The sequence below is a fragment of the Amblyraja radiata genome, chromosome 29 (genome assembly GCF_010909765.2).
Source record: "Amblyraja radiata isolate CabotCenter1 chromosome 29, sAmbRad1.1.pri, whole genome shotgun sequence".
In the NCBI taxonomy this organism is placed as follows: domain Eukaryota; kingdom Metazoa; phylum Chordata; class Chondrichthyes; order Rajiformes; family Rajidae; genus Amblyraja; species Amblyraja radiata.
Window position 1 is genome coordinate 7,749,030 of NC_045984.1, and position 25,129 is coordinate 7,774,158.

A 25,129-nucleotide genomic window follows, 5' to 3' on the forward strand; every position below is an offset into this window, starting at 1 on the left:
CAGAATTTGTACGTGCTCAAAAGGTGTACCTGGGTCTTGCACTTTCATGTATGGAATCTTGAGTTGCCCTCTGAAGAATGATGTTTAGATTTATGTAGGAAAAACTCCAGATGCTGGTTTTCTCAACCCGAAACATTACCCCATCCTTTTTTTCAGAGATGCTGGCTGTCCGGCTGAGTTATTCCAGTCATAGAGCGATACAGTGTGGAAACAGGCCCTTTGGTCCAACTTGCCCACACCTGCCAACGTGTCCCAACTACACTAGTCCCACCTGCCTGCGTTTGGTCCATATCCCTCCAACCCTGTCCTTTCCATGTACCTGTCTAACTGTTTCTTAAATGTTGGGATAGTCCCAGCCTCAACAACCTCATCTGGCAGCTTGTTCCATACACCCACCACCCTTTGTGTGAAAAAGATACCTCTCAGATTCCTATTAAATCTTTTCCCTTTCACCTTGAACCTATATCCTCCTGTCCTCCATTCCCCTACTCTGGCAAGAGACTTTGTGCATCACCCCGATCTATTCCTCTCATAAATTTGTATACCCCTATAAGATCACCCCTCATCCTCCTGCGCTCCAAGGAATAGAGACCCCTACAGAACCTGTCCCTATAGCTCAGACCATCTCGCCCTGGCAACATCCTCGTAAATCTCTGAACCCTTTCAAGCAAGACAATATCTTTCCTTATAACATGGTGCCCAGAACCAAACGCAAGAAGGGTCGTGACCCGAAACGTCACCCATTCCTTCTCTCCAGAGATGCTGCCTGTCCCGCTGAGTTACTCCTGCTTTTTGCGTCTAACTTCGGTTTAAACCAGCATCTGCAGTTCCTTCTTATACAATATTCTAAATGCGGTCTCTTCTCCAACTGCAACAAGACCTTCCAACTTCTATACTCTGATGAAGGCCACTGTGCCAAAAGCCTTTTGACTACCTGTGATTCGATCTTCAAGGAACAATGTACCTGCACTCCCAGATCCCTCTGCTCGACAACAATCCCCAGAGGCCTACCATTCATTGTGTCGGTCCTGCCCTTGTTAGACGTCCCAAAATGCAACACCTCGTACTACTCTGTATTAAATTCCATCAACCATTCCTCAGCCCACCTGGCCAATCGATCCCAATCCTGCTGCAATCTTTCACAACTATCTGCAAAACCACCTACTTTTGTTTCATCTGCAAACTTGCTTCTCCTGCCCTGTATGTTCTCATCCAAATCATCGATGTAGATGTACAAACAGCAACTGGCCTAACACCAAACCCTGAGGCACACCACTAGTCACAGGATCGATCTAATGTTTAGTTTGAGTTTAGTTTTGAAGTACAACGCGATAAAGGCCTCGGGGCCTACCGAGTCTGCACTGACCAGTGACCCCCACACAGTAACATTTTCCTACATACACTGTAGGCACAATTTGCAATTTTACTGAGCCAGTCCACCTACAAACCTGTACGTCTGTGGAGTGTGTGAGGAAACTGGAGATCCCGGGGAAAAAAACCCACGCAGGTCACGGGGAGACCGTACACACTCAGCACAGAGGGCACCTGTAGTCAGGATCAAACCCAAGTCTCCGGCGCTGTGAGGCTGCAGTTCTACTGCTGCACCACCATGCCGCCTTGTTGAGGCGAATCGGGTAAACCACTGAATGGTTTCTGTTAAAATATGAAAACCAAGGTCCAAAACATTTTTAAACAAAATAAAAATGGGACAATCTGACACGAGTATTGGCACAGTGTGTGAATGTGTTGTCCTCTTCTCTCATGGGCCATCAAAATGTGATGGGGTGGACTGGTTCTTTGAACCTCTCTATTCTCCAATAGTTCCTTAGCACCATGATGCAGCTTTTATGCATCTGTACTGATCTGCTATATATTTTAGAAACAAATAATTAAATCTTGTAAAGTGTATATGTTTGTGAAGGACTTTAGGTTGCCATCCTGAGTTGTATTGGCTCAGAATGTATGCTTAATTAGGTCTAGCGATTAATGATGTACATGTAATTAGTGCAACCTCAAGACCAGGTGAAATTTGGCACGACATGCTTCTGGTAAAATTGCAAACTTGGTTTTCAAAGTCAGATGAAAACACAGGGTCCACAATATCTGAAGAAGTGTGTTGACCAGACACGCCCTCTGTCCATTTTATCTCTGGGTGCTGCCTGACCTGCTGAGGTACACCAGCACTTTGTCTTTTGGTGTTTTTTTTTTTTTAAAGCATCTGCAATTACTTGTTTCAACATTCTTGTTTTCAGAACAATAATAGTATCCTAAAAAATGGAAATTAAGTTAAGAAGGGCTGAATTGCACCTTTCATCTTGAAAGCCAGATAGGAGTTATCTGTCCAGTGGCGGAGACCATTTCACCAAAAAGAACTGTACTTATGTCAGCTATATATGGGTTTTGGTTTTAGTTTTGATTAGTTCTTGGTTCTTGGCCCACTGAATCATGCTGACAATCGATACTAGTTCTATCTTATCCAGCTTTCTCAACCACTCCCTACATAAGGGTCAATTTACAGAGGCCTATTATCTTTGGGACGTGGCAGGAAATCGGAGCACCCGGAGGAAACCCATGTGGTCACGGAGAATGTGCAAACTCCACACAAACAGCACCCAAGTTCAGGATCGAACCCGGGTCTGTGGCACTGAGGCGGCGGCTCTACCACTGTGCTGCCCTGATACTTTAATACTTCAATCAAGTCTTCTCGGCCGTTTGTGCTTTTTACAGTAAATATCCTTGAGTCTCCTAATTCTCCATATGATTCCATGACACTGTTCCAGGTGCAAATTAGGACTAGATTGTTGAAGCCACCACATACATGATGGTTCCATCGTCTACCACCATTAAATATAAAATCCATCCATTACTACTTGACTATCCACTCACCAAGTTTATCCTTTGCCTGGTTTTCCCCATCTTTCTCACCCCCCCCCCCCCCCCCCGCCCATAACCTTTCTTGACTGCCCGACTAACTCCCCAAAATATAATAAAACTAAATATTGGAGCATCTCATATTTTGCTTGGGCAGCTTCCATCCCTGTGGTATAACTAACTTCCAGTAACCCCTACATTTCCTCTCTCTCTCTGTCTCTCTCTCTCTCCATCCCTCCCCCACCTAAGTCCCACCAGATTCCCGTTCTCACCTAGTAAACAGCTAACAATAATAACTTTAATAATAACTTTATTTATAAAGCACTTTAAACAACCGCAGTTGCCACAAAGTGCTGTACATGAGAACTCATGGACAAAAAGTTATTACAAACCATTAAAAACCGTAAAACGAAGGACTAAAAAACAGTAAAAATTAAAAGACATTAAAAGCACTAAGAACAGGAGCATTGTCTCAGCCAGTGTCGAAAGCCAGAGAATAAAAATGAGTTTTTAGGGAGGATTTGAAGGTGTTCCAGAGTGCCGGAGCAGCAACAGAAAAGGCTCTATCCCCTCTGAGCTTCCGCTTAGACCTTGGTACCTCAAGGAGCAGCTGATCAGCTGACCTGAGGCACCGGGCAGGAGCATATAGGTGGAGCAGCTCAGAGAGGTAAGGCGGGGCGAGCCCATTCAACGATTTGAAAACAAATAAAATAATTTTAAAATGAACTCGAAAGTGCACTGGGAGCCAGTGAAGGGAGGCCAAAATTGGCGTAATGTGCTCCCTCTTTCGAGTTCCGGTTAAAAGGCGAGCGGCAGCATTTTGAACCAGCTGGAGACTAGCCAATGAAGCTCGTGCGACTCCAGAGTAGAGTGCGTTACAGTAATCCAGCCTAGATGTAATAAAGGCATGGATTACTGTTTCAAAATGCTGCCGCTCGAGGATGGGCTTCACCTTTGCCAGCTTCCTTGGGTGAAAGAAGCTGGACTTAACCACCGCGCCTATTTGTTTATCTAGTTTAAAATCACCGTCCATCCTAAAACCCAGGTTTAAAACTGTTGGCTTTACGGACAATGCCAGTGGACCCAAGTCAACAAAGGGAGGTTCACGGCAGCCATTGGGGCCAAACAAAATCACCTCTGTCTTTTTTTCATTAAGCCCCAGAAAGTTTAAGGCCATCCAGGACTTAATGTCCTCAAGACAAGACAGAAGTGATTTTAGAGAATAGTCGTCTTCAATGGCCTGTTTCCTTTATCTTCATTACTTTTTTTGCACATCTTTCATTCTTTTTGTTCTATATCTCACTACATGACTGTCTGTATCTAGTCGACCCAAAACGTCACCTATTTTCCCCAGAGATGCTCTCTGACCCGCAGAGTAACTCCAGATTTTTGTATCTATCTTCAATCAAAATGTTTTTTTCCTTCTCTGAGAAGGGTGGCGGAAGTGTAAAGTGGTGCTTGATCTGGATTGCTCGGTTATGTTTGCTCGCTGTTAGCAGCGTATTGCACTTGGTCCTGGGAGTATAGCACAGTGCTAGGCTGTGACATTAATCCAACACAAATAGAGACCTTGCAGAAGGCTCTCCTTCACCTGTCGGGGCTTACCCTAAGAAGCTCTGATGTGGTGCACATTGTGGACTGGTAACCATAGCGACGTCACCCTTAATCCCGTCGCTGTTCTCTTCCCACAAAAGTGGTCTCCTGCAGCAACTGAAGATGCAGACATACTGAGCTTCCGTGGCTTTTAAAAATACCGGGATACTGTCACAGATTACCTCTTGAAAATGAATAAAGAATTAGTTTCCTCTGTCATAGCTGTCTTTTTCTTTTAATGGGTGTTTCAGACTATAACTGAGGTATAACTTAAGGGTAGCAATGGACCGAGGATAGTGAAACAAACCATGGGTGTTCACTTGAACATTTGTCACCTTTCATCGAAAGCTTTTCCCTGAAATAAATTGAGGATATTTTACTTGTGTACCTCCTTGATTTAGGTTGGATTTGGTTGCTAATGTAAGTAATGAGTGCTGACAGTGTTGCTTCGAAGGACCAGCTGAGAGGAATTAATGAGCTGAGCGCATCGTTGAAATGACTTGATGACTGAAGCACTCTGGGCTAATCACTTGTCTCCACTTAAACTAATTTGCTGCTCTCAATGTCGGGTTTAGTGACTCCGCAATTCCTCCAGAGGCATCACCTGTCACTGTATCGGTAGCAGATGTAGGGAATCAACAGAGGCAGGCCAAGCTGATAGCAGCGGACACAAATGCAAGCAATCTACATCGACTAGAACTGCCAAACCTCCCTAGCAGCTTGGTGCATCCAAAGCTAAAAAAAACTCTTCTCCAGGACAGTCCTGTGAGCAATCAGTTTTCTTGAGTATTTTTCATTGAATACTTGTTAATTGCAATATGCAGATTTAGTTTAGAGATACAGCGCGGATACAGGCCTGCTTAGTCAGGGCAGACCAGCGATCCCCGCACATTAACACTATCCTACACACACAAGGGACAAATTACAATTATACAAAACCAATTAACCTATAAAACCTGTACGTCTTTGGAGTGTGGAAGGAAACCGGGCATCCCGGTGAAAACCCAGGCAGGTCACGGGGAGAATGTACAGACATGCACTCATAGTCAGGATCAAACCCAGTTCTTTAGTGCTGAAAGGCAGCAACTCGGCCACCGTGCTGCCTGTTTAGTTTGTGCTCATAGGTTTACAAGTCATAGGAATCTACTCCACCATTCAATCGCATCTGATCTATCTTTCCCTCACGATCCCATTCTCCCGCTTACACTCCACAACCACCTGTGGCAATAAATTTCACAGATTCACCGCCTTCTGGCTAAAGAAACCCCTCCTCGTCTCCATGCTAAAGACATGTCGTTAGTTTGGAGAAGCAGTGTGGAAATGGGCCGGGCGACCCACCGAGTCTGCGCCGACCAATGATCACGCATACACTAGTTCTATATAATTCCAGTTATATGTCATATGCACTCGGGGCAGTTTACAGAAACCACTTGGCCTACAAACTTGCACGTCTTTGGAATGTGAAAGGAAACTGGAGCACCCTGAGGAACCCCCCCCCCCCCCCCCCCCCCAGGAGAATGTACAAACTCCGTACGGACAGCACCTGTGGTTATGATTGAACACGCGTCTCTGGTACTGTAAGGCAGCAACTCTGCCAGGATGCCCATAGTGGAAGTGGAACAATTAAGGGCTGTTGGACTGATAGTTGGCAGTGTATATCTATGTGACTGAAACACAAAGTGCTGGAGGGGTCAGGAATCATTTGTGGAGAGAAATGGAGCGACAATATTTTGGGTCTGGACCCTTCTTCCGATAGCTTTGATGTGTCTTCCAGGAATTTTCTCCACCAAGAGTTTTCAATCTAGTGTGTAAAAGAGAAAATTGGGTCATATTTTAGAAATTAAAAAAAGAACTCTTAAGTAATAAACATTACAGATGAAAAAAACTGAAGAAGGGCCTCGAACCGTAACCTCATTTATCCATGTTGTCTAGTGATGCTGCCTGACCCACTGAATTACTCCAGCACTTTGTGTGTTTTTTTGTAAACCAGCAGCTGCAGTTCCTTGTTTCTACATTATTTACCAATACACGTTAAGCTGAAAGAATAGGCACAATTTTGTAGTTGAGATGCAGTGATCTAATTGATGAATTGAAAAAGAGTAATAAATTTCTGCACACTGGGCCCACACTTGCTTCATGAACCTGCTATATTCCTCCACATGTGTTCAGTTGAATTCTTTTAAGAATCAGGATGTTTAATTGCCAAATGTACTGGCAATGGAACAAAGAAATTTGTACCAATTGCAGCTTAACAGCCCCATTAAACTACAAAATGTGCAAGAATAAATCGTTCAAGTATTCAGTAATAATAGGGAACCATAATTGTGCAAAACCAAAGTCTGGAGTGTAACCAAAAGCCAAATCTAGAGAAGGTCAAAGTTGTGTAGGAAGGAACTGCAGATGCTGGTTTACACCAAAGATAGACACAAAAAGCTGGAGTAACTCAGCAGGTCAGGCAGCATCTTTGGTTGAAAAGGAATAAATGATGTTTTGGGTCAGGCCCTTCTTCACTCTCATAGTTGCTGTGGTTATTATTTAGTTCAAGAGCCCGAAGGTTGCTGAGAAGAAGCTGTTCTTGAGTCTGATGCTGATGGTTTACAGGCTCCTGTTCCACCACCTTGATATCATGAGTGTAGCGAGAGTGATCTGATTCTTTGATATTGGCAGCACCTCCGACAGATCTCTTTGATGGTGGTGAAACCAGCACCTGTGATGGACCAGGGGTCATGTCTATCACTCTCCGGAGCCTCCTTCATTCCTAAATGTTTAGAGATCCTGAACCCAGCTGGACAACGGCTAAAGCGCTATTACGAGGGAATAGCATCAAAAATAAACTGGCTCCAGAGTGGGTAAAAAGTTAGTCTGAGCCAGAGGCAAATGAACTGTTCAGGATGGGACCTGCCCGCCTCCTTTGTGATCATGTTCTCTGAAGTTTTTATAAGCTAGTTTTCTCAAATACTTATAAAAAGTTGATTGTAGTCCTGATTCAAGCCAGTGTGATGACAGCTCTTCAAGGTTTTTTTAAGCAGAGGTTCCACTGAAGGCTAGAAATCGGCACTGCTTATTTTGAACCATCGTACCGCAACGAAAGAGAGCAGTCCTAAGTACTGTCTGCCTCATCGGGGACCCTCCGGCTATCTTTGATTGGACTTTACTGGCTTTACCTTGCACTAAAAGTTATTCCCTTATGTATCCATACGCTGTAAATGGCTCCATTGTAGTTGTGTATTGGCTGGTTAGCACGCAACAAAAGCTTTTCTCTGTACCTCTGTACACGTGACAATAAACTAAACTGAACTGATTAAAATACTGGTAGACAAAAATGCTGGAGAAACTCAGCGGGTGAGGCAGCATCTATGGAGCGAAGGAAATAGGCAACGTTTCGGGTCGAAACCCGAAACGTTGCCTATTTCCTTCGCTCCATTGATGCTGCCTCACCCGCTGAGTTTTTCCAGCATCTGCAGTTCCTTCTTAAACATGAATAAAATACTGGATTTTTGTCCACTGTATGCTGTTCAATGCTGGAGTGCAGCCTCATTTGTTGTTTTTCTACCTTTCACTTTGGAAATAATGGCGTATTGAGCTGCAAAGGAGAACGCCATTTGCATTCTCTGCTAGCTCTGGTCAGCATTTGCTTACGTGCAAAGCAACACGCCTGGACCAGACCTCCCACCATTGACTCTATCTACACTTTATGCTGCCTTGGAGAAGCAGGCAACATAACCAAAGACTTGTCCCACACCGTCATTCCTCCTGCTCCCTGTTCCTGTCTTGCCGAAGTTACGGAAGCTAAAGAAGTGTACACCACCAGACTTGGTAACAACTTCTTCCCCTTTATTATCAGCCTTCTGATCAGTCCTGCCCCAACCCAGGGCACTGCCCAATTCACCTCTACCCCATTGCGGACATTGGACTTTGTCTGGAGCGAATGCACTACAATGCTGAGAACTGTAGTCTGCACTATATCTTCCCCTTTGCTCTATCTGTTGTACTTGAGTTTGACTTGATTGTATGTATAGTATTAGGTAACATGCAAAATCAAACTTTTCACTGTACCTTAGTACATATAACAGTAATAAACCTAAATATTGGGAAGTCTTGGATCACTATAAATATAATAATCCTCTCATCCTTTATTCCAATTGGGTCCCTTCCACAACAAAATATAAATGTCATTTTGGTTACCACTTATTCTCTAAGTCTGTGTAATCTTGAATGTGGTAACATCAATGGAGTTACACATCCAGACACATCCATGGTGCCTATGTCTTGAATTTTCTTGGTTTTGTCCACAATTGGGGATTGCGCTGGATGCAGGGGAAATATATTTTCCGGACAGTTCTCGGACCACATGGACTGGCTGCCAACCATTGACCATCTCCGCCAGGTTGTGAGCAGAGGTCAGAAGGGTGGGTGATTGTGGGAATGTTTTAGCCAAGTTCCAAAGGTGGACCTTGCATAGTCATCCGTGGAATTATCAAAATGGATGCCAAACAGCTTATTTTCTAATCAGGTTCTTTGCACCTTCTTAATTGTCCCCTCAGAGGCAATGAGAAATTCTGTCGTCTCACTATAATTCAAGGTGTTGCACACATTATAAGGTGCTTTTGACACTATACTGATCCCAGTGTTGTATCTAACATCCACATTCCTCTTTCTCATAACTCCACCTGCCCCCCTCCGCCCTCTTCCCCATTCCTTCCTGGATCCATTGTCCTATCATTCTGCATCCTTTGTTGCTCCACAAAACCCTTTCTGGCCACTCTCTCATCATTCCTCCTCTCCTCTTCATACGGGCTATCTTTCTTCTCCACTCTTAGTCCTGGTGCAGAGTTTCAACCCACAATGTCGACAATTCCGTCACTGTTTTCCCCCCTCACCTCAAAATGGTGTTCATGCCACCGAGTTCCTCCAGCATACAGTTTGTTGATCCAGCGTTGTATCTGTTGGCAGGCTTAAGGTCACGGATTGTATCCTGATCTGTTAAGTAAGCTGATCTGTTTAGTTTATTGTCACATGTTCTGAGGTGCCATGAAGAGATTTTTTTTTGTTGCGTGCTATCCAGTCAGCGGAAAGTCTATGCGTGGTTACTATCAAGTTGACCACAGTGTACAGATACAGGATAAAGGGAATAATATGTAGGAAGGAACTGGTTTAAACCGAAGATAGACACAAAAAGCTGGAGTAACTCAGGCAGATTCTGGAGAGATGGAGTGGGTGACGTTTCGGGTCCGATTAAAGAAAGTTTGACTGTATCCAATGAGATAGATGGCAGGTCAGGACCAATCTCTAGTTGGTGGTAGGATCTTCAGTTACCTGATAACAGCTGGAAAGAAACTGTCTCTGAATCTGGAGGTGTGTGTTTTCACACTTCTGCACCTCTTGCCTGATGGGAGTAGAGGGAGTGCCCAAGGTGAGGCACTTCCTCAATTATGCCGTGGCCTTTCCGAGGCAGCATAAAGTGTAGTTGGAGTCAATGGAATGGAGGTTGGTTTGTATAACGTTCTGGGCTGTGTCCACAATTCCCTGCAAATTCTTGCATTCTTGGATGGAGCTGTTCCCGAACCTTGCTGCGATGCTTCCCGATTAAGTGCTTTCCATTGCGCATCTGTAGAAGTTGGTGAGAGTTGTTGGGGACCTGCCGAACTTCCTAAACCTTCTAGGCAGTGATGATTATAATAAGCTTTGCATCTTTCTGAGAGAGGTGTCGGCCAAGCTATCAGCAGATGAAATACCTTCACAAGAAAGTACGTGTGTGTGAGCGTCGAGTGACGATATCAGTTCTTCAGCTCTAGCCATTCAGTCGAGTAACTTGCATCACTCACTATTTATGAAGACGGTGTTATAATGTCCACACTTTACAGGAAATCAATACCTTCTGGACCACAAAATGCCATGGAAAATTCAGGCGGAGCTAAAGCAGGATTTTTTTTTTTTAAAGCTGTCATTAAGAGGTGAGGGTGACATTTGATGTAGTCACAAAAATTACCCTGAAGATTGAGCCAAGCTCGAGGCAAGGAAGGAAAGATTGCTCATTGCACGCAGAGAGGCTGGAGAAGGCCAGGCTAGTTGACAGGCATGCTAATGAAATTTCATCAGTTAGTCACAGTGCTATTCCTCTGAGATTTGGAAAATCAAGCAACCAGCATCAACAAGTCTTAAACAAGCCTTCCGTGGTGCATTTTCACAATTATGTTTCCATTAAGCAGCCATCCATAACTCTGATGTGCACCTGTATTCTACACATGCAAGATGGTGTGACTAATTTTATAGCAAGTCGTTTTGTCTCTTAATTAACTTTTTTTTCTCTTTTTCTCTTTTTACAAAAGGCTCCATCACAGTCAGCACAACAGTTGAAATTTACTACCTCGGACTCCTGTGATCGAATCAAGGATGAGTTTCAGTTTCTGCAAGCCCAGTATCACAGGTAATGAGACTCCTTTGCTCTGTATGTCATGTATGCATATTACTGGAAACCATTTCACTTCAGGATAATAAATGGCAGTCAGCAGTAAGTACTGAAAGGTGAAAGTTGCAATTCATTTCAGCTAAGCGTCAGTGCACATTAAGTTGCTAATAATTCTATTACTAATGCCTGAATGCTGAAGGCAGCGTTTTGAGTGATGGCTTATTCTGCAAGTATTAGTTTCTTAGACTATTAGTAGTCAGCTGCATGAGAAATGTACAAATGAAAATTAAAGTGGAAGATGCTGGAAACTGTGGGAAGAGTTAATTTTCAGCTCTAGATCCAGCAAGCTCGTATCATCTCGCATGCATGAGGGTGGAACAGCTGGCAGAGCTGTTACTTCTCACCACCAGAGACCTGGGTTTCATCCTGACCTCGGGTGCTGTCTGTGTGGTGTTTGCACATTCTCCCTGTGACCGTGTGGGTTTGCTCCACTTTCCTCCCATATCCCAAAGTCACCCAGTTCTGCAGGCTAATTAACCTCTGTAAATTTCCCCTAGTTTGTGGGGCATGGGATAACATAGAACTAGTGCGAACAGGTATTTGATGATCAGTGTGGTCTTGGTGGGTCGAAGGGAGTGTTTCTATGCTGAATCTTTGGCCATCATGATTAAATGCAGAGTTTGGATTTTTTATTAACTCTGCACACCACTAGATGTGGGGGAGTGCTGTGTGAACATCGGAATGGTCGCATAACGGGCTGCACAATTAGCAGAGCTGTTTAACCGTAGACCTGGTTCAATCCTGACCTTGGGTGCTGTGCTGTGTGTATGTGAAGTTTGCATGTTCTTCCTGTGACTGCATGGGATGTCCTCTGGGTGCGCTGGTTTCCTTTCTGGTCCCAAAGATTTGTGGGTTGGCAGGTTAATTGACCAGTGAATTGTCGCATGTCTGTAGGTGAGTGGTAAAAATCAGTGGTCAGTTGGTGAAAATGTGGGAGAATTAAACAAATTGAAATTAATTTGTTTATTGTCACATGTACCAAGGTACAGTGAAAGATGTTTTTATCTTGCCTGCTATACAGTCAGCAGAAAGATTATAGATGATTACAATCTCACTGTCCACAGTGTACAGGATAAAGGGAATAATGTTTAGTGCAAGATATAGTCCGATTAAAGCTCGTTTGAGTGTCTCCACTGAGGTAGATGGTAGCTCAGGACTGCTCTCATAGTTGATGAGATGGTTCAGTTGGCTGATAATAGATGGGAGGAAACTGTCCCTGAATCGGGAGGTATGCGTTTTCGCACTTTTGTGCCTCTTGACTGATGGGAGAAGGATAATGCTCTGTTTTTCTAGTGATCAATGATAAGTGGGGGGGGGGGGGGAAACAACACAAGTAAAAATACAAGTAAATTCATGATTTGCTTAATTTTATAAAATAAATGTGGGGTCTTACCAAAGAAATAAAGATGGAATTATAACTTGAAACCCGTGTGATTTCTTCAGTAAATGGCCTGTGAGATTTCAGAGCACCACCGCAGTGCGTTATGCCATAGTTTAAAAAAGAATCAGGTCTTAAATTCTGTGGCAGTACTGATTTCACTGAATGAATCTTAAATGAGAAAGAGGATGACATCCATCATAAATTTGGATGGGCAATGGTGATGTTGATCGATTGACTGCAACACTTGGTGAATCGTTCTCACTACAGATTCTGCAGGCTTCACATCGCGTATATGCTAGAGGTTTTGAGAAATGATGGGTTGTGTTCTTAAATAAAAATGTGAGGATTGCCGGTGTTGAAGTCTGAAATAAATGGTAGTCGGACCGTATGTATTTTGTTCACATTCATAACCATGAACGTTAGATTATTGTAATCATGTAAATTGTGCCAATGTGCAATTCTTTCATTCTAACAACGCTGCACAAGTTCTCGCTGCATTCACTGCATGAAGATCACAAGTTGCTGCATTTTTGCACTGAAGTTTTAATAACCAAAAATTAACTAAATTTGCCGAACATTAATAAAACCCAAATTGAATCATAGACAGAACAGTTAAGTCAGGGTAAAATGAATTGATGAATTGCTCAGGGGAAGGATTACTTAGAACAGTGCAGCAGAAGAACAGACCCTTCAGCCCACAATGTGTATGCTGAACATACCAAGACCATCTCTTATGTACCTGCGCCTAATCCACATATCTCCCTTTCCGGCATATCCATAGACCTATCCAAAAACCTTGTAAATGGATTGACTACCAACCGTTGCAGCATGTTCCAGGTGCTCATCTTTCTCTGTGGGTTAAATTTTTTAAAATTTAATTTAAATAAAGCTCAGTAACAAAATGTCTTCTCTTGAAGTGAACAATTTCATGAGGTCATAAGTGATAGGAGCAGTATAAGGCCATTCGACCCATCAAATCTACTCCATCATTCAGCCATGGCTGATCTATCTCTCCCTCCTAACCCCATTCTCCTGCCTTCTCCCCATAACCAATGATACCCGTACTAATCATTTTGTTCAATGTGAGTTTATTATTGGGCTTGATATCCCCAAGAATATTGACATGTATTGGGCAGTTTGTATATTATTTAGGATATAAAGTTGCTTCTACTTTTCTGTTTTGTAGAAATACAAGAAAGTTGATATTTGTACCAAAACAAAACTTCCAACTTGTTGTTTGTATCAAAACAAAATTCTTGCTATTGACTGAGGGAGTGCAGCATAGGTTCACAAGGTTAATTCCCAGGATGGCGGGACTGTCATATGCTGAGAGAATGGAGCGACTGGGCTTGTATACTCTTGAATTTAGAAGGATGAGAGGGTATCTTATTGAAACATATAAGATTATTTAGGGTGTGGACACGTTAGAGGCAGGAAACATGTTCCCAATGTTGGGGGAGTCCAGAACCAGGGGCCACAGTTTAAGAATAAGGGGTAAGCCATTTAGAATGGAGATGAGGAAACACTTTTTCACACAGAGAGTTGTCTGTGGAATTCTCTGCCTCAGATGGTGGTGGAGGCCGGTTCAAGAGAGCCAGATAGGGCTCTTAAAGATAGCGGAGTCGGGGGATATGGGGAGAAGGCATGAACGGGGTACTGATTGTGGATGATCAGCTATGATCACATTGAATGGAGGTGCTGGCTTGAAGAGCCGAATGGCCTACTCCTGCACCTATTGTCTATTGTCTATAACCTATTTAATTTTAATTCCATCATGCGCTCAATTCATTATTGATTTAATTTGTATTTGTTCGTGTTTTGTTAGAATTAAGCGCCATTGTGGCTTCCTCTGTTGGCACATGAGTGGGATAATGTAATTCCTCAAACTTGCTCCTATTTTGTTCTTTAAGGAAAAAAAATGAGCAAAACTAATCTCTCCGAAATTTGCGAAGTTGCATGCGGTGGTAATTTCTGCTTGTCATGACCATATCCCCACAATCCAACACCCCTTCTCCTCCTAAACATTGCATTAAACTATTCTAGAAGTGAAATGTTTCATTCTGTCTTTAACATTTTTTTTCATGTAAGAATTTTTAAATCAGCTGGTGTGCATTCACTGACTATATGTAGTTTTAAGAATATGATCAATGATAAAAGAAATTGCCAGATGTCCCAAAGCATGATGCAGTAAATTTATTGCTTATTGAAATATCACTTGCTAATAAAATGATCTCGGCAACCAATTTAAAACCTATGATTGCCCCATAAATGATATTTCGGTGGGATGTGTCCTGCGTGATTCTCCAATAGATGGACGGCCACAACAAGGGGCATGACCTACATTTGGGGAGTGGCACAAATGGGCCACTTGACGACTATGTTGTCACGAGGAGATGAAAGCCTTTGACAAGTTGAGAGTGGCTCATTGTTGGTTTAATTGAGTCCTTCGCCCTGCCACTCTGTACCATTGTGTAATCTATCAGGAGGAAGATTAGCAGTTAGCTGCTTGGAGGCTAAGAGCCGAAACCATGCGAGATCTCTTTTGACATTTGCACAATGCCGCTGCTTTGTTTTCTAAGCTCTGCAGCCAAGACGTGGCCCCTGGATTTTTGTCGGCATTCTGAACACAGAGCCGCCGACATTAACAATATCTCGCGTGCTGAAGGATTTGCATGCATGAGCATTCCACTGTGATCTTTATCTGAAGTTTGTCATCACAATGCTTGTCTGTAAGATCATCTTTGCTTCTGACCTCTCAATGTTTGTTAATGCATGTGCTGTGATCTAGAAATGTTTGTTTTAATAATGAAAATTTATTGGTTGTGCTGATGGCTGGTCTACGTTTGCATGTCGCATTGCAACATTGCCATGTTCCAAAATGTGAAGGCTATGTAAATTTTACTTCATAAAACAGACAGACGTTGCAGCAGGCTTGCTTCTGAGTGCACCTCTGCTGATGCTACTTGCTAGACTTGCCTATGCCAATGCATCGCCGACTGTTCTTAAACTCGAGGGTGGTACAGCGGTAGAGTTGTTGCCTTACAGTGCCACGGCCGGTACAATCCTGACCTCTTATGCTGCCTATGTGGAGTTTGCACGTTCTCCCTGTGTCCACGTGGGGTTCCTCCAGGTGGTCCTACTTCCCAAAGACGTGCAGATTTGTAGGTTAATTCACCTCTAGATTGTCCATAGTGCATAAGATAGAAATAGAGCATGGGTGAGCGTTAGCCAGTTCAGACTCAGTGGGCAGAAGGGCCTCGTTCCACATTACATCACTAATCTAAACTAAATTAAACCTATCCAAAATTGTTTGTGCTTTATTTAATCACAATCTCGCTTGCCCGTTATCCCCGTGCTTGAGGCCTAGGGGGTTGTTTCATACCATAGACTCTCTGTGCTCAGTTTAGGTTACTGCCCTAGAAATTGCACTGTTGGGAGAACTTTTTGTAATGGTTGAGCAATTAAACTGAGTCTTCCCGTTCATTGAATGCCAACGGTCCCATGGAACTTTTCATCCAGAGTTCAGGTTAACAGTCATCCCACAACCAATGATATATGAAGTTATAGGTGCCTAAATGCCGATTAGTCTTTGTGGAGGGAATGGCCATTTGTCATTTCAGGCCTGGATTGTTCTTCAGACCGGCCTGAAATTTCACCTGTCCATTCCCTCCACAGATGCTGCCTGGCCCGCTAATTCCTCCGACGGTGGCACAGTGGTAGAGTTGCGTACTTACAGCACCAGAGACCCGGGTTGGATCCCGAGTATGGGTTCTGTCTACACAGAATTTGTATGTTCTCCCCGTGACTAAGTGGGTTTTCCCCGGGTGCTCCGGTTTCCTCAATCACTCCAAACGTACAGGTTTGCAGGTTAATTTGGCTTTGGTTTAAAAAAAAGATGTGAATTTGCCCCTAATCTGTAGGCTAATGCTCGTATGCGGGGATCGCTGGTCGGTGCAGGGTGGGCCGAAGGGCCTGTTTCCACACTATCTCTAAATTATATAAACTAAATTTGTTTTTTTGCTCAAAATTCTAGCATCTGCAGTCTCATGTGTCGCCTGTTGGTGTTTGGCGCATAGTGTTAAATCTTTTCAATGACCCAAATGATCCTGTGAAATTAGTGTCGATCATAATAATGAGATATGGTGATGCCTTCCATTCACAATTGGCGGCAGAAATACTCCCATCCTTAAATAAACCTGTGTCGAGAGATTAGCCAAAAGAATTGACCCCAGCTCTTATCACTCATTAATTATGCAGCTAGGTAAGGCACAGTGATGGAAGAGAAGCTGCTGGAGGTTCCCTTCATGAACTCATTCCATCCTGTGTACTGATAAACCAAGATCTGGCAAACTCGATGTATACCTTGGACTGTATTCCTACAGCTTGAAAGCCCTGTCCCACGGTACGAGTTCATTCCAAGAGCTCTCCCGAGTTTAAAAAAAATCAAATCGTGGTAAGCACGGAGAATGAACGTAGCGGGTACGTTGGAGCTCGGGGACGTCTCTTAGCGGCTCGTTACGCTAATGGCAGGTACTCGGGAAAACTCACTAACGGCAGGTTGAAAAATGTCCACGAGAGCCCCGAGTACCGACGAGTGGCCATTACCGTAAATCTCCGAGTTCGAATCAGGGCAAACTCGGGAGAGCTCTTGGAATGAACTCGTACCGTGGGACAGGGCTATTAGGCTCCATGACTTGCTGTTGTCCCGAGTCAAAACCATTTGATTTCCGTTGCACCGTACAAATTGAAGAGCATTTGTCGGCACTGGGCCTGTACTCGCTGCAGTTTGGAAGAATGAGGGAGAACCTCATTAACCCATACAGACTAGTGAAAGGCTTGGATAGAGTGGATGTGGAGAGGATGTTTCTGCTAGTGTGAGAGTCTAGGAATAGAGGTCATGGCCTCAGAATTAAAGGACGTTCTTTTAGGAAGGAGATGAGGAGACATTTCTTTAGTCGGAGGGTGGTGAATCTGTGGAATTCTTTGCCACAGAAGGCTGTGGAGGCCAAGTCAGTGGATATATTTAATGCAGAGATAGATAGATTCTTGATTAGTGCAGGTGTCCGAGGTTTATGGGGAGAGGGCAGGAGAATGGGGTTAAGAGGGAAAGATGGATCAGCCATGATTAAATGGCGGAGTAAACTTGATGGGCCGAATGGCCTAATTTTACTCCTATTCCTTATGACCTAAAGAGTTTCCTCTTGCCACAACTCGTTTGCTTTAGGGTTCATTGGACTTTGGAAATTGTTTTTTAATTAAGGTAATTTAGGTAATTTAATTGAGACCCAGTACCGGGGTCTCCGGCGCTGCAAGCTCTGTAAGGCAGCAACTCTACCGCTGTGCCACTGTGCTGCTCTTAGTACCCCCGTACTATTTGGTCTCAAGTACCCCTAGCCCTGGGATGGGGAATGGCAGGGCTTGGGCATGGTTGTCGGGACGAGTGCGACTGCTGATGGGTTTTTTTTCCATGTGGTGTCTCATGACAGCAACCCCTTTTGAAGCAAGTGGGTTGAAAATGTAATTGAGTTCAACTGTGGAACCTTTGATGGTCAAATGATCCTCGAGTCATTCGGTCTCATTAAGTATTGGAAGCACAGTGGTGCAGCTGGTAGAGCTGCTGCCTCAGCGTCAGAGTCCCAGGTTCAATCCTGGCCTTGGGTCCTGACCGTGTGGAGTTTGCACGTTCTCCCTGTGACCGCGTGGGTTTCCTACCACAACCAGAGACATGCAGGGTTATTGGTTAAATGACCTCTGCAAATTGCTCCAAGAATGTAAGAGGTGGATACAAAAATGGGATAACATGGAACTAGCGTGAATGGGTGATCCATGGTTGCCATGGACTGAAGGGTCTTGTTTTCATGCTATATCTTTATATCACTCATGGTCAGTTAGTTGTTGGCACGTATGCACTAAACTGTAAATGGGAGCTGCCTTCAGATGGAGCTCAGACTTTAAGAGCTTCACACCAACGGGACATTTCATTGAATAAACGTCTATGGTGCTCTGAAACAGCGTGAATGCATGTCTTTATGCAAAGTCAAAAGAAGCTTCTAGTAAATCGAAATGTGAATAGGAGGGGGAACTATTTCTTGAGAATTTGTCCTTTTAAATAATATTTGTATTTTGTTTAATTTGTTGCAGCCTCAAGTTGGAATGTGACAAACTGGCCAGTGAAAAGACAGAGATGCAGCGTCATTATGTTATGGTAAGTGTTCTCCTCTTGACTTGTGTGTGGAGGGGAGAGTGGTGTATCTGTATTTCTCCACCCTTCTGCATTTTATATTAAGAGTTTAGAGATACAGCGTGGAAACAGGCCCTTCGGCCCACCGAGTCCGCGTCGACCAGCGATCCCCGCACACTAACACGACACGATACGCACTAGGAACAATACATAACTACACCAAGCCAATTGACCTACAAACCTGTACTACTTTGGAGTGTGGGAGGAAACCGGAGAAAAGCCTTACTGGGAGAATGGCAAACTCCGTGCAGACAAGTACTCGTAGTCAGGATCATCCCAGTGTCTCTGGCACTAAAGGGCAGCAACTTGACCGCCATGCTGCCGTCAATGGATTTAAATGGATCCATTTAAATGGAGATGTGAAGCTCCAAATATTGTCTAAGAATGACTATTAATGATAAGGGAGCTGGAAATCTTCCCCGCTTTGAAAACTGTCTTGTAATCCTACACTCGTCATTTTTAACCTTGTCATAGTATCAACTGCCAAATTATTCTCTTCCCCCCCCCCCATCCTCTTCACTCAGAACTCTATTCTAATAGTCTTTGACTCTCGGGCGATTGCTAGGTTTTGCATTGCACTTTGCACACAAGTTTCATGTGTGCACTGTGGAGAGGCTTGCTTCCATTTGATGCACATGACAGGTTGTTGACTGGTTCTTGTTCTGCTTCACTGCGGTGGTGCTGCAGGTAGTACAGCTGTCTCATTGCTTCAGTGACCCCAGTGCAATTCTAGCCTCCAACGCAGTCTTGACGGAGCTTGTATGTTCTCCCTGTGATCGCGTGGGTGTCACCTGGATGTTCCGATTATCACCCATGTCGTAAAGATGTGTTAGGCGGAGGATTGGCCACTGCAAATTGCCCGAGGTGTAGGATGGCGATTGAAACTTCCGAAGCAAGTGTGAAATAATACGTTACTGGAAAATACAATGAGGAATGGAATTAAAGAAAAACTCTTGCGAGCTGGTGATTGCGCCATGGGTTAAATTTGCCAACTTCTCCGTTGGAAATTCAAATGCGGAATCGAACGTTTTTTTAACAAGTGACATCTGTGGATGCTGCAAATGGAAATAGGGAAAGTACACAATACTTAACAGGTCGGGCAGCACCCGCAATGAATGAAATGGAGTTGGTCATCTTTTTCAGCAGGTGCAAACTTGAGAACTTTAAAACTCTGGGATTTAGAAGGATGAGAGGGGTTCTTATTGAAATATGTAAGATCTTTTTAGGGTTTGGACATGCTAGAGGCAGGAAACACGTTCCCGATGTTTGGGGAGTCCAGAACCAGGGGCCACCATTTAAGAATAAGGGGTAAACCATTTAGAACGGAGATGAGGAAACACTTTTTCCACACAGAGTTGTGAACCTGTGGAATTCTCTGCCTCAGTGGAGGCCGGTTCTCTGGATACTTTTCAAAAAACTAGATAGGGCTCTTAAAGATAGCGGAGTCGGGGAATATGGGGAGAAGGCAGGAACGGGAGTGTACTGATTGGGGATGATCAGCCATGATCACATTGAATGGTGGTGCTGGCTCGAAGGGCCGAATGGCCTGCTCCTGCACCTATTGTCTATTAACCTTCAGCTGAGCACGAACCTTGAAAATGGCAATGCCAGATGTTTAATTGTAGATCGGGTAGACACAAGGGCAGTCCATCGATGCCTGCATGGCTCCAATATCATCCAGTCTGTTGGGTCCAGTCATTTCTAGAGTTAAATCGAAAGTGTTTTTAAATGCCATATATACCAACAACAATTACATTCTTAATTGCACCAACCTATCGAGCCTGTAAAAGCAATGCGCACAGATAATTATACAAATTAAGAAATTTGATAAATTAATAATAGTATACTGCTACAAAGGAGCCCCACAGTGCGGAAACGGGCCCTTCGGCCCACTGAGACCATGCCGACCAGCGATCACCACCTATACTAGCACTATACTACACAGTGGGGACTATTTATAATTTTGCCAAAGCAAATTAACCTGCAAACCTGTACGTCTTTGTGATGTGGGAGGAAACCGGAAACCGGGTCTTATAGAAACATATAAAATTATAAAAGGACTAGACAAGTTAGATAGAAACATAGAAAATAGGTGCAAGGGTAGGCCATTCGGCCCTTCAAGCCTGCACCGCCATTCAATATGATCATGGCTGATCATCCAACTCAGTATCCTGTACCTGCCTTCTCTCCATACCCCCTGATCCCTTTAGCCACAAGGGCCACATCTAACTCTCTCTTAAATATAGCCAATGAACTGGCCTCAACTACCTTCTGTGGCAGAGAGTTCCAGAGACTCACCACTCTCTGCGTGAAAAATGTTTTTCTCATCTCATAGATGCAGGAAAAATATTCCTAAATTTGGGGGTGTCCAGAACCAGGGGCCACATTCTAAGAATAAAGGGGAGGCCATTTAAAACTGCGATGAGAAAAAAACTTTTTCACCCAGAGAGTCGTGAATTTGTGGAATTCTCTGCCACAGAAGGCAGAGAATTCCAATTCACTGGATGAATTTAAAAGGGAATTAATTAGAGCTCTAGGGGCTAGTGAATCAAGGGATATGGGGAGAAGGCAGGCACGGGTTACTGATTGTGGATGATTTGCCATGATCACAATGAATGGCGGTGCAGGCTCGAAGGGCCAAATGGTCTCCTCCTGCATCTGTTTTCTATGCTTCACCCAGAGAAAACCGCACGCCGTCACAGGGGAAAAGTACAAAGGGCTTTTTTAACCTTTTTCTGGAATGTGTTTTGGACACATGGGTTGCCAAACCCTTCATGATCTTAAGTACTTATCCAGTTCATGTTCTTGTTTTATCCACTAAAAATTCCAGCCAAGATTAGATCAGCAAGTTTCAATTTCATTCCCTGACTCTGACTGCATTCTCAGCCAAGCCTCGGCTTGGCCAGTTATCTTGTGTTTGGGAAAAATCCCACTATCTATTTCTGTTCACCATCAAGTAACAATAACCCCCGCCCACCCGCGCGATCAAATTGCACAGCACCAGTGTGGGACCTGAATAAGACAAAGTGTCTGCATTGCTGAAGGTCGCTCGACCTGAACCATAATCACAACCTGTCTGGAGTACTGGAGAATGTTTACAAGCCAAAGTTGTTTAGTTTTAGAGATACAGCGTGGAAACAGGCCCTTCAGCCCACCAGGTCCGTGCCGACCAGCGATCCTCGCAAATTAACACAGTCTGGAGGAAACCCATGCAGTCACAGGGACAACGTGCGAACTCTACACAGCCAGTACCTGAGGCCAGGATCAAGCCTGGGTCTCTGGTGCTGTGAGGCAGCAGCTCTTCTCCTGACCCACTTTTAGTGTGGTTTAAAGATACAGCACGGAAACAAGCCCCTTTCCCCACCGAGTCTGCACCGACCAACGGTCCCCGCATAGTAACACTATCCTATAAACACTAGAGACAATTTACATTTATACCCAGCCAATTAACCTGCAAACCTCTGTCTTTTGAGCATGGGAGGAACCCAAACATCTCGGAGTAAACGGGGATAGCGTACAAACCGTGCAGACAGCACCCGTAATCGGGATCGATCCCGGGTCTCCGGCACTGCAAAGGCTGTAAGGTAGCAACTCTACCGATGCGCCACTGTGCATTCAGTAAGGATAGGTAGGATCTTTTAGTTAGGTGGCACAGCATGGAAACAGGCCATTCAGCTCACCGAGCCCACACCGATCATCCATTCACAATAGTTCTCTGTTATCCCACTTTCCCACTCCCTGCACATTGGGGGCAATTTACGGAGGCCAATTAGCCTACAAACCTGCACATCTTCGGGATGCGGGAGGAAACCAGAGCACCTGCAGGAAACACACGCAGTCCCTGGGAGAATGTGCCAACTCTACACAGTAAGTGCCTGAGGTCAGGATCAAGCCTGGGCTTAGTTTAGAGATACAGCGTGGCAACAGGCCCTTCGGCTCACCGAGTTCACGCCGACCAGCGACTATCCTACACACACCATGGACAATTTATATTTATACCAAGCCAATTCACCTACAAACCTGCACGTCTATGGAGTGTGGGAGGAAACCAAAGCTCTCAGAGAAAACTCACGCGGTTACGGGGAGAACGTGCAGACTCCGTACAGACAGCACCCGTTGTCAGGATCGAACGGGTTGCTGTAAGGCAGCAACTCTACCGCCATGCCATCCTTATGGCTCCTTACTTTTTCCTTCCTTTTCTTGAAAATAAAAGGCATCAGCTTCGCATTATAAATAGTTTTTATTGGTGTTTTTCCCACCCAGTGATGCAGTAAAAGCTGCCTCTTTATCAACCTGTCAACTGGTTGCATGTGGGATGATAGTTGTCCTATTTTGAGTCCAAGACATTTAGATTTTCACTGTCTTTTTTTCTTATTCGCCTCCAGTATTACGAAATGTCTTATGGTTTGAATATCGAAATGCACAAACAGGTAAGACAATTTTTTTCTCTCTCTCTCTTTCTAATGCTGCTCATCGTCGAGCTGTTTATTAAGCCTATTTATTCTCCCGGAAATTAGGCTTACCATAAATGTGACAAATTTCATGATTGAGCCTAGTTGTAAATAGAACTTTTTTTTCTCTTTCTAATTTCCAATTATGTGTCGATGAATAATTAAATGTTCTTTTTTAATTGAAAATGTCGACAGATTAATTTGAATGATAAATTAATAATGGGTACTGTCTCATTTATTATTACTTCATAAAAAATGCTTCAGAGCTTTCAACCTTTGTTAAATATTTAAAAAGTAAATGTCATTGACTTCACTTGTGCTCTCATTGTTTGATAATTTACACTCTCCAACCACGTGCTGCGGGAAATCAAATGTGGCATTATATAATAAGCCATTAATCTGATTTAATATCTTTTGGGGGCTCATTTCCCTCTGTGCGATCTTTAAAAATAAAGATTTTTTTGCTTCCTCTCTCAATGTGCCTGCGTGTATAGGTCTCTCTCCGATTAGCAATGCAAAATTATAATTAAATGGTTGTTCCTGAATTAACTGCAGTTGCTCTTTTTACAAGGGCACAAAGTTGTCACGGGGAAGTAGTTTTTTGTTTCAATCTGTTTGACGTCTTGATCCATCGTGTTCTACTAAACGCATGCCTGATCTGAAGAAGCCATTCTAAACTGGATGGATTTAGACTGAGTTTCACGTATACTCTGAGCTTGTTAAGGCCCTGTCCCACATTCCCGAGTTACTCACAGATTCTCCCGAGGTTGTCCCCTTGATTCAAACTCGGAGAATGTCCTCAGAGGGTCCGTAGGAGTCCGGAGATATTTTGTAGTGGCTCGTAATGCCAGCCGTAGGTACTCGGGGCATCAGGTAAGTCGGGACGGTTTTTCAGCATGTTGAAAAATGTCCACATGTGTAAAAGAAAATAGCCCCGAGTACCTACGACTGGCATCTCCGAGTTTGAATCAAGGGGAAAACTCGGGAGAATTCGTGAGTAACTCTGGAAAGTGGGACAGAGCCTTTACTTTGGGAGTCAGAGTAGCTGCTAGATTCCATGTACATGGGTGTACTGAGCCAATGAGCAAAATGATGGAGGTATTCGGCATGTTAGGCAGCTAACAGCGATCCATGTACACTAACTCTATCCTACACACACTGGGGACAATTTACATTTATGCCAAGCCGATTAGCCTACAAACCTGTACGTCTTTGGAGTGTGGGAGGAAACCGGAGAAAACCCACGTGGGCACAGGGTGAACCTACAAACTCTATGCAGACAACACCTGTAGTTGGGATTGAATACGGACTCTGGCGCTGTCAGGCAGCAACACTACTGCTGTGCAACTGTGCCACATTGATTGATCAATATTTCCTTCAACCATATCACAGTTGGTTGAGGTGACTTGCTGTGGTGTACTTGCCTGTGATCATGATTTTTAAAGCAATCTATTAGTTACAAAGTTGCACAAAGTGGAGAACGGGTACCAGTTTTTGCCTTGCATATTTTGATATGACTAATGTTTTGGAGAAGGTTGATCCCTTGGCAGCAGGCGATTTTCTGGCGCCTCTTCTGGTACCCTGGGCCTGACTGATGTATCACTTGCATGTTTGTATGAGGAAAGATGTTGCCGAGAGAACAAGATGTCTTCACACCTATATATTTGCCACCAGATTCATAGAATGCTCTCTTGAACATGTAGAAATTTGCAAATTGTACATTAGTGGGCTGGAGTGTAGATACAATTAACAGGGCAGTTTGGCAATCATCGTACAATCCCACTGAAAATGTAAATATGAGTTGAATTTTGTTCAACTCTGCAGTTAATGTGACTCACCCCCCCCCCCCCCCCCCCCCGCCCTTCTTCAGCAGATGCTCCACCAATGACCCCAGCAGTATCAAGGAGTTTGATAGAAGTCATGGTCGGCACATAAGCATTTCCCCTGATTGTTTGCTAATGTTGAAAATACCAAGCAGATCTACCACACCAGAGGAGAGGGAGATACTGAGTGAGTGGAAGGATGACTTTGCATTAGAATTGGCTGGTTAATTGAAATTAATATGGAATCCCAAGGGCTTCAATGTGCTGACTGTGGGTGCGGTATTCTATCTCCAGCTTGTG

The 25,129-nt window shown here is 43.9% G+C and overlaps 1 protein-coding gene across 2 annotated transcripts in view; it reads left to right on the plus strand.

Moving 5' to 3' along the window:
• The window catches only part of tle5 (TLE family member 5, transcriptional modulator), a 133,604-nt gene that overhangs the window by 35,451 nt on the left and 73,024 nt on the right, over positions 1 to 25,129 (plus strand). For both annotated transcript variants that reach the window (XM_033046495.1, XM_033046496.1), the window contains exons 2-4: positions 10,794 to 10,891; positions 18,456 to 18,519; positions 22,941 to 22,985. In XM_033046495.1, coding sequence (XP_032902386.1) covers positions 10,794 to 10,891; positions 18,456 to 18,519; positions 22,941 to 22,985 — 207 coding nt within the window. The remainder of the gene's footprint in view (positions 1 to 10,793; positions 10,892 to 18,455; positions 18,520 to 22,940; positions 22,986 to 25,129) is intronic.